The sequence below is a fragment of the Gouania willdenowi genome, chromosome 15 (genome assembly GCF_900634775.1).
Source record: "Gouania willdenowi chromosome 15, fGouWil2.1, whole genome shotgun sequence".
Taxonomy (NCBI): domain Eukaryota; kingdom Metazoa; phylum Chordata; class Actinopteri; order Blenniiformes; family Gobiesocidae; genus Gouania; species Gouania willdenowi.
The window spans coordinates 13,146,068-13,160,653 of NC_041058.1; the positions used below are offsets into that span (position 1 = coordinate 13,146,068).

Here is a 14,586-nt window from a genome sequence, read left to right on the forward strand (position 1 = left end):
ATGTAATTATATTACTATTGTGTAGTGGAGTGTAATCTGCTGTGACATATGTAGAGATTAAAGGGGGCGAAACATCACTACTGAAATACAATAAGGGGGACTGAGACCAAAGGGAGTGAGTGAGTGCTTATGTTATAGATCTATTTGTTGGAATCTAACAAGAGCTTTCCCAAAGCTCCATAAACTATCATGAACTATATAAGGTATAAATTGTGATAGAAATTATTATTCATTTAAATATTGCCACACTATTTTACATTTAAAATTAAACTGATGCAATTTGTGTAGTAAATAATAAATAGTACATTATGAATATTATGCACACACACGTATGCGTATGTATGTATGAGTGTAAATATGTGAACGTCAATCCATCCATTTTCAGATTCGCTTGTTCCTGTTTTTCAGGGTTGTGTGAATGTATATGTATATACTGTATGTTTGATGTGCATGTATAAACTGTATAAATAGAACTTTGTGCAGAATATGTATTGTAAAACTAGTGATAATGGTTTCCTATTTTTTGTGATATTATCTAGAGACCCTTATTTTGTTTTTGAAAGTGTCTATTTGTAAAGTTGCCGTACAGACAACCCCAGGTGCTATTTGTACGTTTACCGAAGTACAAGTACGTACAGTAGCGTCTTAGGATTAGGTTCAGGTTTAGGGTAAGTTATAACCAAATATCGCAACAATTTTTAGGGTAAGGTTTAGTCTTAGTGTACGCAAACTAAAGTGACTAATGACTGACCTATCACATGACCTAAACTGGTCAAATAGGGGCGCTGCGTACGGATAGAATGTCGGTATACTGATATGGCAACCGTACGGATAGCCACTGCCTTTGTTTTATGTGATAGGGTAGATTTGTATAAGCTTTTGCTTCAACCTACACTCTTCCAGCTGATTAGTTGGACAATTGACAATTGTTTCTGTTTTTTCTGAAGACTGCCAAAATTAAATTAAAATTTAAATTCAGCTATCCAAATTCAAATAATTAATCTAATCTTCTGAACAGGTATAGAATGGAAGGTAATAGATTGGATAGCCAAGGCTGGCTGCAGGGTGTTACAAAAATAAATAACAAAATATATTATAGTCACAAAGTTTTAAAAGGTTAGCACATTTTGTGCAAGTGTGTATGTGTGTGCATGTGTATATGTGCGCCTACACACAGCCTCTCTCCCTGTCTTGACTGTAACTTGCTCTGTTGTGCTTCAATAGATAGTACAATAGATGAGTGAGATCTAGGTTACGTACCCCCTTACCCCTGTAGCCCCGCGGGCACAGATATGCTCTGTGGCTGACTACATGCTACAGCAGCCGTGAGAAGGTCTCCCCCAGGAAAGCATGTGTTTACTTATTCATTTGCACCTTCTAAATTCCACAGACAGCGTCTGAACGAGAGCATCGCTAGGAGGAAGGAATCCCCGAAGCCATATCTATGAAACCATAATGTCTGGATATGTGCGTGTAAGGTTTTAAGCATGCATGATTGCATGACACTGAATATTATGTGGTTTGGTAAATGATTGGTAGATGTGCGGACCAATCACAGAAAGCAACCGAGCTCCAGCTATCGATCCAGGGAGGAGATGTACATGGTCATCATGTGACTTAGGGTGAAAAGCGTTTCCCATGGCTGTGCCTGTAGATTTACTCTTGCTTATTGTTCCTTGGAGATACTGCTTTTAACAGATTATTAATTACTCAAGGAAAAACAAGGGCATTGACAATGTCTTCAAACCTGCAGAAACTCTCTGAGCTAAAATAAAATGTCTACATTTGATTAGTTTATTTGATATTTTTACATTTAAATAACCACAAAGCTGCAGCATTTGGACATTTTTTTTTTTGCATTACAAAGAACCTTAAAATTCAGGACACTTTACTGTATTTTGAACTATAAGATGTTTTGTTACATAGTCCTGTAGATTATTATTTAATCATCTACCTCAACCTTTGTGATTTTCTTTATTTGTAAAACCAAAACACTGCTGTGCACTTTATTGCTGGCAAAGAGCTCAAAAACAGGTCTGCAGTGTAACCTGTTGCACAAGTTGTATTTGTTTTTAAAATGTGAAAAATTGTAGACTAAAGGAACTGATATAATTTAGTATATTTTATTATGTTCTCAACGTGTCATTTATATTTGAGACAACTACCTCATGTGCAGTTAAAACAACAAGTTTGTATTGTTTCATGGATATTGTTCAATGTTTTAAAAATGAAATAAGAAGGGAACACTCGCGTATGCTCTGTTATAAAAAAAAAAAAAAAAAAAAATCAACAGGCTTTAAAAAAATCGGTGATCAGCCAAAAAATTGCAATCGGTGCACCCCTAGTTTTTACTATAGCTTCTGTGGCACCAAATATAAAATATGTGCATTTCAAGATCATTATAACTGACGATTACCTATTAGTGGATGAATCACATTGAGTGCGTGCAGCCACATGAATGCGCCTTGGAGCACAAACGTGTGTCACTGTTTTGTTGTGACTAATGAGGAGCAGCTGAATTGGCCTGCCTGGTGATTTGTACTCGCTGCTTAATGATGATGAGGCCTGATGGGATGCCAGGTTCATATGTTTGTCTGCAAACATCAACAATCTGTTCCAAGATAATCTGACAGACTCCAGATCGGGAGGAACAACATCCACTGACACAGTTGTGTTGATTACATCATTAAAAAGTCGGATCAAGGAGGGTGAGCGGCGTTATCTAATTACCACAGGACGAGACTGAAACAATGGGAAAAATTACAAAGAGTAAACTAAACACACTTCAAATCTTCGATGGAGCAATTAACACAATGTTTCGTGTCCTCGCAACATCAGGAGTTCAGTGAAGGCACTTCACAAGCACGGCGTGTTAATGAAAAGCTGTTAACTACAGAGGTGAAAGTAATGGATTACAAGTACTCACGTAACTGTAAATGAGTTGCTTTTACGGGTACTTGTACTTTTTTTGAGTATATTTCTAAATCAGTCATTTTACTTGTGCTTAAGTACATTTTAAAAGAATTAAAGTGATTAGTTACATTTCTACACCCAACCGTTATTGAGTAAATCATCATTTTTTGTAATTATTTTTTTAATTTCCGTTTCATGGTCTCATATTGAACATAATCCATATGTTCTTAGTTGTGTAATTTCTGATCAATGCCCAGTCACTTTCTTCGGTTCAGAATGAGGTTTCTACCTATTATGTTGTTAGCCACATGGCACTGTTTTACAGTTCATGAATTTAACTATTCTTAGAGCCTGAGAATTGTTGTTTTTTATTGAATTAATTGGTGTTATTTAATTTTAAAAATAATTGAACATTATGAAAACCATTTATTTTTGTGGAAAACAAATTCAGTTAAAATTGTGCAAGATTTCGTCTCTTTGCTTTTTCAGTTTATATATGGGATGTTTACTGTATGCAAGGGAACCGTGGCATTTTACTTGTACTTCTGTATTTTATGCAAGGGTGAGGTTAATTACCTTTTTCAGTTACAATTACATTTTCAATTATTCATATTCAATTACAATTTAATTATGATTAACATCATTTTTGTATTTTGCATTTTTTTACTTTACAGTTTGACCGACGTCCCACCTGTTGACATTGAGGAGGCGGGGTTTAGGACTAAATCTGCAGCCAGTCAGCAGGGGGAGCTCTAAAAATAAAAGCCTCACTCCACCGTGAGTGTGTGTCGTCCATTCTTTTTACAGTCTATGGTGTGAAGAATCACACACAGGTAGTGGGAAAAGTTGATATAAAACATATTCTATTAATTATTAACTCCATGTGTGTAAGCTATAGAGCTGTAACATGGTTCCCCAGTTTTATGCCAATTACAATTACAAAATCAGTTATCTGATCTCATATAGAATTCAATTACGATTACAACGGCAAAAGAAATGTGCAATTACGATTACAATTATAATTACGCCATAATTGTAACTAATTATCAATTCCGCAATTACAATTATAATTGACCCCAACCCTGATTTTATGTATGACTTACTTGTATTTGAGAATAATTCTAATCAAGTAACAGTACTTCTACTTGAGTAGCATATATCAGTATACCTCTGGTTAGCTGGTCGGTGTGTGACACCCTACACTCAGCCTTCATATGTGGCCTTCTTCTCATTGCCCTGCACTGTGCTTTACTTCTTTTACCCTTTTTTTGACAACTGTCTTCCCTCCCTGCTGTAACCTGTCCGCTTCGGGCAGCAACGTACAACGAGTTTAATGGGATGCTTCTTACCTTGGGAATTAGCCTGTAAAACCCCAATGCTGTCATCAAACTGCATAGATTTGATGTTGAGTGATGCCAAGATGCATTCCTTATCCTGCAGTGAAGTGTCTTCGATATTGTTCTGATTGGCTGACAGTATTACGCACATGTCGCAGAGGTTGATGTTGACAGCCCTTAAATCTGCCCGACTTAATGGCGTACCCTTCAGGGAAGAGGGGAACACAGAAAGAGAGCAAAGGCAGCGTTAGAGACGGCATCAGAGAGGAAAAAGGCCGACACATGGAGAGAAAAACAAATTTAAGGAGGGAGCAGAGTGGTGCTGTGGGAAATTAGTTAACAAGTATTCATGTTTGGAGGCGATGACAATCTACTGATCTAACCGGGCATTGGAGAATCACAGACATGGACTTAATCTAAAGGCTAGCCTGTGCTGAGGGCTGTGTTTGTGATTCTCCTCTGATTATCAGTCAAACCGGGCGGTAAAAGCTCCGAGGCACCACAGCTATACAACACTCCCAAACTCCACTCTGGATTCACATTATGTGTCACTGCTCCGTATTAGACAACAATTCACTAAGTCTCATGAAGTGATCATTCATTGGAGTAATGCGTGAACGACAAATGCTCTCGAAATTTGTCAAAAGTGTCAAAAGACTTCATAGAACACTCACAGGTAAGATGGAAACTTTCGGGAAGTTGTGTAAAGTTTCCCACTCTCTCCGCAGGTAATCCAGCGAGCCCACGAAAACTATAGGCTTTAGCTCGTGGTAATGGAAGTTACTGGCTCTTAAAGGCATCACCAAGTTTCGCAGCCCCACTAAAGCGGACGTGACATCTCCAAATATACAGACCACTACATGGCCGCTCAGCACTGTCATGGAGGCTTCACTCCGGGTCTGCAGGCACAGGCAACCACAGCCACATGGAAAAGAGAAAACAGAGCAGAGAAAGCAATGAGAAGATGTGTGGCCATGAAAGAAAAAAAGGAGACATAAAACAGTACAAACAATTCAGACAGGAGAAGCTGGCCAGTGTACACTGAAGAAGAAGAAGGGTTATAAACTGTTATAAATCCATGTTTAATAGTTTGTTAACCAAGCGTTTGATTGCATTGTTTTGTGATTAGGATGTGTAATACACGGAACCATTCACAGAAACAAGAGTTTGGTTAACCACTAGAAGGTTTATAAGCAGTTTATCAAATAAAAAGGAATAGTCATTTAACACAGTGGTCATTTCAAACTCAACCGGACTTAAAGCTGCAGTTTGTAAGATTTTGATAACATACTATGTGTATATGCCTTTAATGCTCTAAAATTAACATTTGGCCCAACTGAAACAGGTTTGGGATAAAAACAAATCTGTTTGCATGTTAAATAATTACATTTTTACTCTTATGGTTTGAAAATATATCCTTGTTGAATATAATTTTCCTCACACTGATATTCTGTGCTGTTGGTTTATAGAACATGTGTCAAACTCAAGGCCCGGGGTCCAAACTTGGCCCTTCGAAGCAGGAGAAAGTAAAAATAACGAGAGAAAACATGAATCATTGTGTAAATTGAACTCAACAATATTTACAGGGGCTCACAGTTTTCCCGGTGCTAAAATCGCATTGATGAAAGTCATTTTTAATGTTAAACTGTTGAAAAAAACTCAAAATTCTTACAAAATCTTTTCATTTGAATTAAATAGAAACTGGTCACAAATCTAGGAAATTTAAAGTGAAGACCCTGATGGGACTGATATCTGTCACTTATTGCTCGGATTTAGTCAGTTTCTTACATATTTTGTATATTATGTATACGTACAAGTGCAAACTAGGGAATAATGTTGAAATTGCTAATTTTTTTGCAAAAAAAGTCAAACCTGTGGCCCTCTTGAGATCAAGCTGCTCCGTATTTGGGCCCTGGACTAAAATGAGTTTGACACCCCTGTTTTATAGGATGAAATTACACAATATTTTGTAAATCTAAAGTAACATTTAGGTCACTATATGTATTGCAGCATGAATCTTACATGTATTTTGAGCTTATTTAATAAACTCTAGAGCACACTGTTAAATGCTTACAAACTGCCTTGGTCAAATATCTGAGCACACCCATGCGTGAAGCGCTGAATTCTTCTGTGGATGTATGTACGTACGTATATACAAAAACAAACTCACCTTGGAACAACAGAGAGGCAGTGAGAGAAATGTCAATAGACATTAGATTGTGACTGTGCTACTGCAACAATTGTGGGGGGCGTGTTTTCTTCTGGGCATACTTACTTTACCCGCTATAATCATTAATTTTTAGTTCATTTCACAAGTTCCAGTGACAAAACTCTTGGGCCACTTACCAGGATGACTTTCTCGATGTCTTTTGAAGGGCACCAGTGAAACATCCCTGTCGAGTCATACCTCTTCACGCTCATGTCCATGTTCTCGATTTGTTCATTCCCAGGAATGAGAAGTGGGTCGTGTCGACTGGAAAACAACACATTTATCTTAAGAATAGCTGTATACGTATGGCTGTAATGTTTCAGGCGTTCAGGTTTCTACTGTTTACAGAGACTCTGGGACCAGAAGTGCTTGTTCTCATCAAGTCTGAGAATTCACGGAACTCAAAAGATGCCGGCACACACCGGGACAAAGAAGATCAGCGTGATCTGAGTGCTACTGACTACATAGCATGACAACACAAGGCCAATTACCGGCTTTTACTCTCTCGTCCTGTTCCTGACGCAATGTGGTGCAAATAGTAAAAGCTCCAACTTCACTTTCTAAATATTTCAGGTATTTTGCCCAATCACATTGTGCTTCCTCAACTGACGCCTATTAATGATTTAGAAGCGTGTCACAACCAAACAGGCTAATCCACAGCAGCAGGCTGCTGAGTTTTATCCAGTGTAACACTGACCATGAAAGGGCTCCTGTCAGTCCTCTTACAACGCCTCGTCTTCTCCTGCTCTTATTCTATGAGACACATTTTCACAGCTTCACTAAACACATTCTGGAAAATTTCATCAACAACACAAAAGTCGGAAAAACTGTATTAAAAAAAAAACCCAATCACACAAACAAAAACAAACATGAATGCCAATGCAAATGTAATTTCTTTAAGATCCATTCAAACATTGATCTCTTGGGTTCAAACTGCACTTTGCAAACTCCTAAAATGGGAACTGCAGTGACAGACATGTCAGCAATATTGGGGGAAAAAAACATCTCCAAATTTTGACATACATCTCTCTCACTTTCACTCTGTCTATCGTCTATCAACACTGTCATTCACTGGCAAAGCTTTGATGTCGCTCCCTGTTTGGATTGCATGCCACTGCAAGAAAAGTTAAAGTTAGAAAGGATAAAAACTGTCAATTAGCCACCTCGCTCCTCTTCTCCGCTCTATCAGTGTGAGCAGGTGATAATAACACTGACAGCATTTAGTGTTTTTATGCTCAACCTGAATCTTTCATCCCGAGCTGCGTGTTGCGCCAATCAGCTTCACCATGAAGACACCCCCCCGCACCACCACCCCCACGCACAAGCACCCCCACCCCGTCACTTCAATCTGCTCAGCTCTGCTCGCCTGCACATAGAAGCTGACTGGCTCATGCAGGCAGGCTGCCGCTCCACCCATCTCTGCCAAGACAGCTATCTTTCACAGAGCTGTCAGCGTTGTGACTGGCAGCCTGTCACAGAGCTCCACACACCTCCCTCCGACTCCTCTTCCTCCTCCTTCTTTCTTGCATCTGGTTGAATCCACCACGAGGCTCAGGGAGGGCAGACATGACGCGTGCTCTACAGGGCCACGCCCAGGGGATATCAGCTGCAGATGATACTGTCACATCCGATGTGATTGGATGTGTGGTGTCAGTCATGACCTCTCAAATGTTTGGGGAAGTGGTGCTGCTGCAGCTTTGGCAATGCAACTCATTAGAAGAGTAGCACAGTGGTCAAGCTGTTACCAGCACAGCAGGGCAAATGTCACCAAAAAGACTGACGGTATATCGATAAATATTGTGCGTTCGAATAATTGTGTTCAATGGAAAACTGTTAAAAAAAACATTTAAATGTTAGTAAAAACCATGTTCAAATCTCCGTCAAGTGCCAAATATCGTATTTAACAGATATTGGCAGTTATCTGGATCAGTGATCCTGATCATGGTACAATGATTGTTCACACGTCAAATGCTTGTAAGAAATTTCTATCACCATTCGTAATGATACAGTAATGGCCAACTTTTTTATTTTTTTTAAAATTGCAATAAAATGCGCAATCTGGATCCGATCCGGCCGAAACTTTGAGGAGTAATTGAGGAACCAACCTGTCTTATCCGAGTTTATTTTATGAATCTTCGGAATTTCGCCAATAATGATAGTTTTTTTTTCAGATTTTTAAAACTGATCCAGAATCGGTAAATTGATCCAGATTCCCTCCAAAATTTCATGGAATCTTCCATGGCATAAGGCCTGTCTTTGGTTACATTTTTGTCAATGTCTGTTTAATACTTTTAATGTAATTATGCTAAAGGCAAAAAAAAAAAAAAAACACCAGAGAAAATATTGCCTCCTTGAGAGAGATAAACATGTATGACTAAAAAAACACTTCAATTAAATATAGGATTGTTTTTTTCAGCTAATAAAAAAAAATTGGTCAATTGTGGTGAATTTTATGTAACACATCTGGATTCACTACATTTAAAAACGACATTAAAATAAAGACTGGGTGGATGTCAAATATTTTCTTATTTAATCAGGTGTATCTTATTTAGGAAAAGCTGTAATTCTCTTGTACATTTTTTTCCTTTCAGCCAGCATTTCAATTATTCCAGTAAGACCATCTCCAGTCACAGACTATGGATGGGCAGCTCCCAGTCCCGCTCTTTCAGAACGAAGGCAGCCTTTTGCTTTGAAAATTTTCCCCATCATGCAAAATGACAAAGGCATGCTTTTCAAAAGCCCAAAGCCAATCTGTTGATCATTATTTATTTACAAAGACCTTCAGGCTGCAAGTCCTGTAAAAATATACTCGATGCGCATGTTCGCTCTCTAGCTAGCTCTCCGTTGTGTTTCCCTGATCTTGCTTGTACAGTAAAGCATCCCTAAGGCTACCTCAAACAATCACTTTTTATTGTGCATAAAATCCACCTTGTAAAGCACTACTGTTTAAAATACATGGTGTTATACGTTGACAGGGGCAGCTGTCAATGGGGGGTTGTGGACTACAACGGGTAATTTGATGTTCTGCTAAAGGCTAAATGAGAAGAAAAAAAGAATCTACACCTATAACAGAGGACCTGTCATCCCTTTACCCAAGAGCCGGCAGAATACAGAAGTATCCCTAAAGCGCAGAAAACTTTGACACCTCTTTGAAGCGTTTTCAAAACTGAGTAAATAACTCGCAAGGATTATTATCACCACGAGATCAAAGTAGAGATGCATAAATTACACGGCAAATGGGGACTTCTCCTAAGCAGAAAAAAAGAAGAAAAGAAAGGGCTTCGTACTTTAAGTTGGGCAAACTAAACAACCTTTTAAAGCAGCAGTTAGCTGGAAATATGCCAATGTCTGTTTTTGTAGTCGCTTTCTCCCTCTGAGCAAGGGCATCTAAATGATGCTATGTTGCAAACTAGACTGAAGGGTATGACTCTGTGTTGGGCTAATGGTTTGGCAAGTGTGAAGGCTTATTAAGTCCTTGTTTTGTGGAGAATTGAGGGGGAGGCCGACAAGTGTACTGGACAAAACAATACGGGCATGCCAGTAAAGTAGGAGGATCAGTGCCTGAGGGAAGCAAGCAGGACCAACATACAGTACAAGAAATTTTCACTATGAATAGATGGAGTGCGCACACACACAGGCACACACACAAACAGTATAAACACAATACATCTAGTATAGTCTCTTTATGAATAAAACTTTTATAGGAGAAAGCTCAAACAAAAACCAATAAAAGCAATAAAACATGTTGATTACAAGTAAAAAATACAGGCAAACACATGAAAGGTGGAGGTAGAAAAAAAAAGAGGGCACTTTATAAAAGGGACACTAGGCGAATCCCTTTAAATTATTCAGTACCTAAATCCTCAATGAAAAATATATTAACCCATTTTGAAACCTGAAAACAATGCTGTCCGTTGTGCTTGGGAAGACATTAAAGACACAGTACTCTTTTTCAAATAAATGAATGCAAGTCACACAAATGACGGCCACGACGCACGTTCTCATTAAAAGGCATGCAGTGTAGTTATGAGTGTTTCTGTCCTGTTAGATCTTTCCCACCATGCCTTTATGCTGTCATCCCGACCCCGCACAGCTCGGCCTCACTGTATTTTCCACGCTATCATGTGTCGCACTCTGCCTTGAAGCCAGAGGAGCATAAATTCTACCCCTTTTATCTTTCAAAATCAATTACCGGCATTTTAATTTCACGGGACATGATAAAAGGAAGGTAATATTTGGATTCATATTTGATTGTGATGATACACATCGCATGTGGTCTTAAGTACCTCGAAGAGTACAAAAGAAGAGTAGCCCGAGGGCAAAGTAACCATGCAGGTCCCTCCGATTGGCTGCTGGTGTCATTAGTGCCAGCATTGTTTAAGTAGTACATGAGTACCAGACCAGGAGGAGGTGACAGCTGGGACTTTAAAGCCAGAGGAGCTTTTTCCAAAGGATCCTTGCAGCCCCTTTCCTTGACAGAAATATTATTTCAGCTCCGTCATTAACCGCTGACAGCGTACCATCCTGAACAGCCAGAGCTTAACAGGGCATTTCTCCTTCACCCCCCCCACACCCAAGACTTTGTGATGCCACCCCTAATTTGCCCCCTCCTATCCATCCAAACACCCACCATCTCAACATCAGCAGCACACGCCTCTGAAGTATCTCCCAGACACATCTCTGCCTCCCGCCCCATATCTGACATGCTTTCTCTTCTTTTTGGAAAGCAGGAATGAAGAATGAAATCTGCGTCTCTTACCTCATCATTTTGGGCGAGCAGTTGGGAGAGTTTCGCATTCCTCCGTTGCGCTGTTTTTTTTTAGGCGAGAGAGTTGATGGATGCTCGTCTTCAACTGCAAACACATCGTAACGCGTCAGTATAGAGACAGGCTATTGGGGAAAAGACAGCTGGAACTGACTTTTAAAAAAAAAAAAAAAAAAAAAAAAGGCCAAGAATCTGTCAATTGTTACAAAGAAAAATGAACACAAAAAAGTAGAAATTAATAACTCAGTATCAAACTGAAAAATAAATAAATAAATAAATAAAATAGAGAAAAAACATTAGTAAAACTGACAAAATGTTTAATTTTTTTAAAAAAGGCAGGAGAAAACCACGGAGAAAAACCAATTCATGACCTGAAAATGTCGTGAAGGGATCCCAAAGTCCCTCATCTTTTAGAGCCGTAAGAGTGCTTTTATGCATGGCCTACAGAGACACCACTGCGTGTTTGATGACTACAATTGTGGGGATGGTTGGACCTCTAGCAGTCTGCATCAGAGCGACCATGCTTTTCTACACTATTAATTGCCATGAGATGGTACAGGCTATCATTGTCAGTGGTGCATGGGTAGAAGCAATGATAATGAGATAAAGGTTACAAAAATGGGCTGTTTTTAAGATCACCTAAACCCATTCTCTTGCTACTCTATGGCTCTTCTACAGGTCTACCTCCATGCCAAGGAAAATATTTAGAACTCGGCACACACAGCAAGAGTATGAATTAGTGAAGTTTAATTCAAAATAAGATTAGTAAAGGCCCTAGTGAAGGAACGTTAACTATTCTTAAACATTTCAATGGAAAAATACAATGTAAAATTCAATTTCAGCATTTAAATCCAAGGTAAATTGTCATCAAATGATTTTTGAGCTTATTTCAACCAAATGCAGCCCAATTACAAACCCTTTTTCCTTGACTTTCAATCAAGAGACAACAAGAACCCGACAAGAGAGTCTAGTGAAGTACTCAGGCATCCTAACAGCCGTCCGATCCTCACTGCTTTCTGTGAGTTGGAGTTGTTCAAACACCCAGATCCTCTTATCTGATCTTATTCTCTGACTGCACTCTTCAGGCGAAAATGCCAAGTGCACAGTCACTTCAAAACCTACATTAGTCTTTTGGTTAGGAATCAATAACACAGCATGATATTAGTGCAAATCAATGTGCACACGGCAAGCTGTGACTATTCCAAGCATGTGGAATTTCATTATAGTGTGGGCTACCATCTAATTCTGCTAATAAAAGATAAGAAATATGACTCTGCCATCTAATAAAATGTCATTCTTTGACATTTCTTTTTTGCATTTGGGCAATGTAATCACCAATATCCCAAGCTTCCACCACTTAGGGTATAGTTCTTCCTGAAATATAGTTTAACACTGCATTTCCTGATTTGATTCTCTTTTTTTTCTCAATTTAAAGTAAAATCAGTGTGATTCTCACTTCAAATTTGCAACTGAATTTGAATTGATTTAGGTTTTGATGTTGAATGCAGGCAAAGCAGCAGCAACAACAGCAGCTTCCAGCAGAGTAAACCCTCATGCAGCAAACAAAGACAAAATACAAGGGATGGTGCGAGCGGGGTTACTGACTGATGCATCTCGCTAGGGGAGGTAACCTACAGTGCCTACTGGGACTGAGCAGCATGGCATTATTGGGATGGTAGCGGTATTTCACCGGCAGACTGCGAGCCCGGTTCAGTCGACTCTCGGCCAGGGATCTGGTCACCACATCTCCTGGACCAGAGATACTGAGGCGAAATTGTGAGGGGCCATTCCCGGGTCCCCGCCCCACAGGAAGAAGACTTCCTTTACGGTTATTAACGAGGGGGACGTTGGTTGTGCCTGGGTTGACCAGAGTTTCCTGGTTGTTGTGCACAGCGTTGGGAAGGAATGCATTTGAGGAGATGGCAGTGTTGGTTGTAACCGTTCGGTTTTGTAAGGATGGTCTAACGTAATCCATGACTGTCAAATAGCAGAGAACAATAGGTGTGAGAAGCTCTGTATTTATCCTCATTATTTTTGTTAGTAATAATTTGAATTAATATTAATTCATTTGGACCTTTCAGGAGAAAAAACAAAACAAAACACATTGTATGTAGATCAATGGTTCCCAATCTTTTTTGTCCCCTGTACCCCTTTGGCATTTTTGTCAAATCATGTGTACCTCCTCTTCATATCACAAGTATCTTCTATATAATTGAATCATATGCTTTTTCATTTATGGAACGGCGGGCTACCCTAAACCCCAAACTGTGTCCCTAAGGCTTAATCCAAATTCCATTTAATTCTATTTTAAGTGAAATTTATTTTAAAGAAAACACTGATGCAAATGTGATTACTTCATTAGTAAATAAATATGGTCTCCTAATGTCAAATGTAGCTCATTATGCCTTTCACAGCATAAAATAATCCTGTTTCTATAAATTATAAGAAAATATGGTATTTTATTAAGCAACAGTACTGGTAGTTTGTGGTGAGTTTGTAAAAAACTGGAAACATGTCTCAATTATTTTTTAATTATTTGTTAAATCTTTCCGAGTACTCCCTGCAATCTGCTCCTGTAGCCCTAGGGGTACGCGTACCCTTGTTTGGGAACCACTGATGTAGATCATCTTTCAGCTGAAGTAAAATAACCATCAAATAAGGTTTAAAAAGAATATCAAAGAATATGAAAAATTACATGCACGTTTTTACCAAAACCATTGTAACAAATAATTTTGTTCTTGGTGCTTCTCATGTATAATTATTGATAATAATAATAAAAAAGAAGAGTTTAAAAAGCAGGAAGTCCTTTAAACTGTGCTACTGCCATTTCAACAACTTGACTCTAAAAATAAAAGTTGTTTTTTTTTTTTTTTTTAAATCAAACAGATTTCCACTCTATAATATGACGTGCATGTACACCCAGTGATCACTGACTCTTCCATGAAACACTGGAAACCAAGCAGTGTGTGTACAGTCAGTCCTTGTGTTTGTATGCAATGAAAGAGTCGAGGCACGCTGCAGGAAAACAACAGGGGACACCAGTGAAATATCTATAGTAAAGTTAACCAGGAAAGGTGGAGCTCTGGCTGGTTGGTTGGTTGGTTGGTTGGAGGACAGAGCATGCTTGGGTGGCCCTGGGCGATAAACAGACGTTTATCCCAGCCGTCAGCTGCCTCCTTGATTTACAGGGCGCCACCGATAGCTCCTGGATTCATCTGGCCCTTGTCAAACACGTGCAGCGTTACAAAGCATTCAGCCACCCTGGCAGGCCCACTGTGCATCCTGAACAACCCAGACGGCATCTGTCCTTTCTTGAAATGGTAATCACATGATGGTACTGTCCTGCATGCAAGCTTTCTCAG

General features: G+C 39.1%; 1 protein-coding gene across 34 annotated transcripts in view; it reads right to left on the reverse strand.

The window, feature by feature from the left end:
* kcnma1a (potassium large conductance calcium-activated channel, subfamily M, alpha member 1a) overlaps positions 1–14,586 on the reverse strand; it is a 175,557-nt gene that overhangs the window by 18,439 nt on the left and 142,532 nt on the right. For all 34 annotated transcript variants that reach the window (XM_028468195.1, XM_028468198.1, XM_028468197.1 and 31 more), the window contains 4 exons: positions 11,219–11,312; positions 6,597–6,723; positions 4,925–5,149; positions 4,263–4,455 (listed from right to left, as the gene is read on the reverse strand). In XM_028468195.1, coding sequence (XP_028323996.1) covers positions 4,263–4,455; positions 4,925–5,149; positions 6,597–6,723; positions 11,219–11,312 — 639 coding nt within the window. The remainder of the gene's footprint in view (positions 1–4,262; positions 4,456–4,924; positions 5,150–6,596; positions 6,724–11,218; positions 11,313–14,586) is intronic.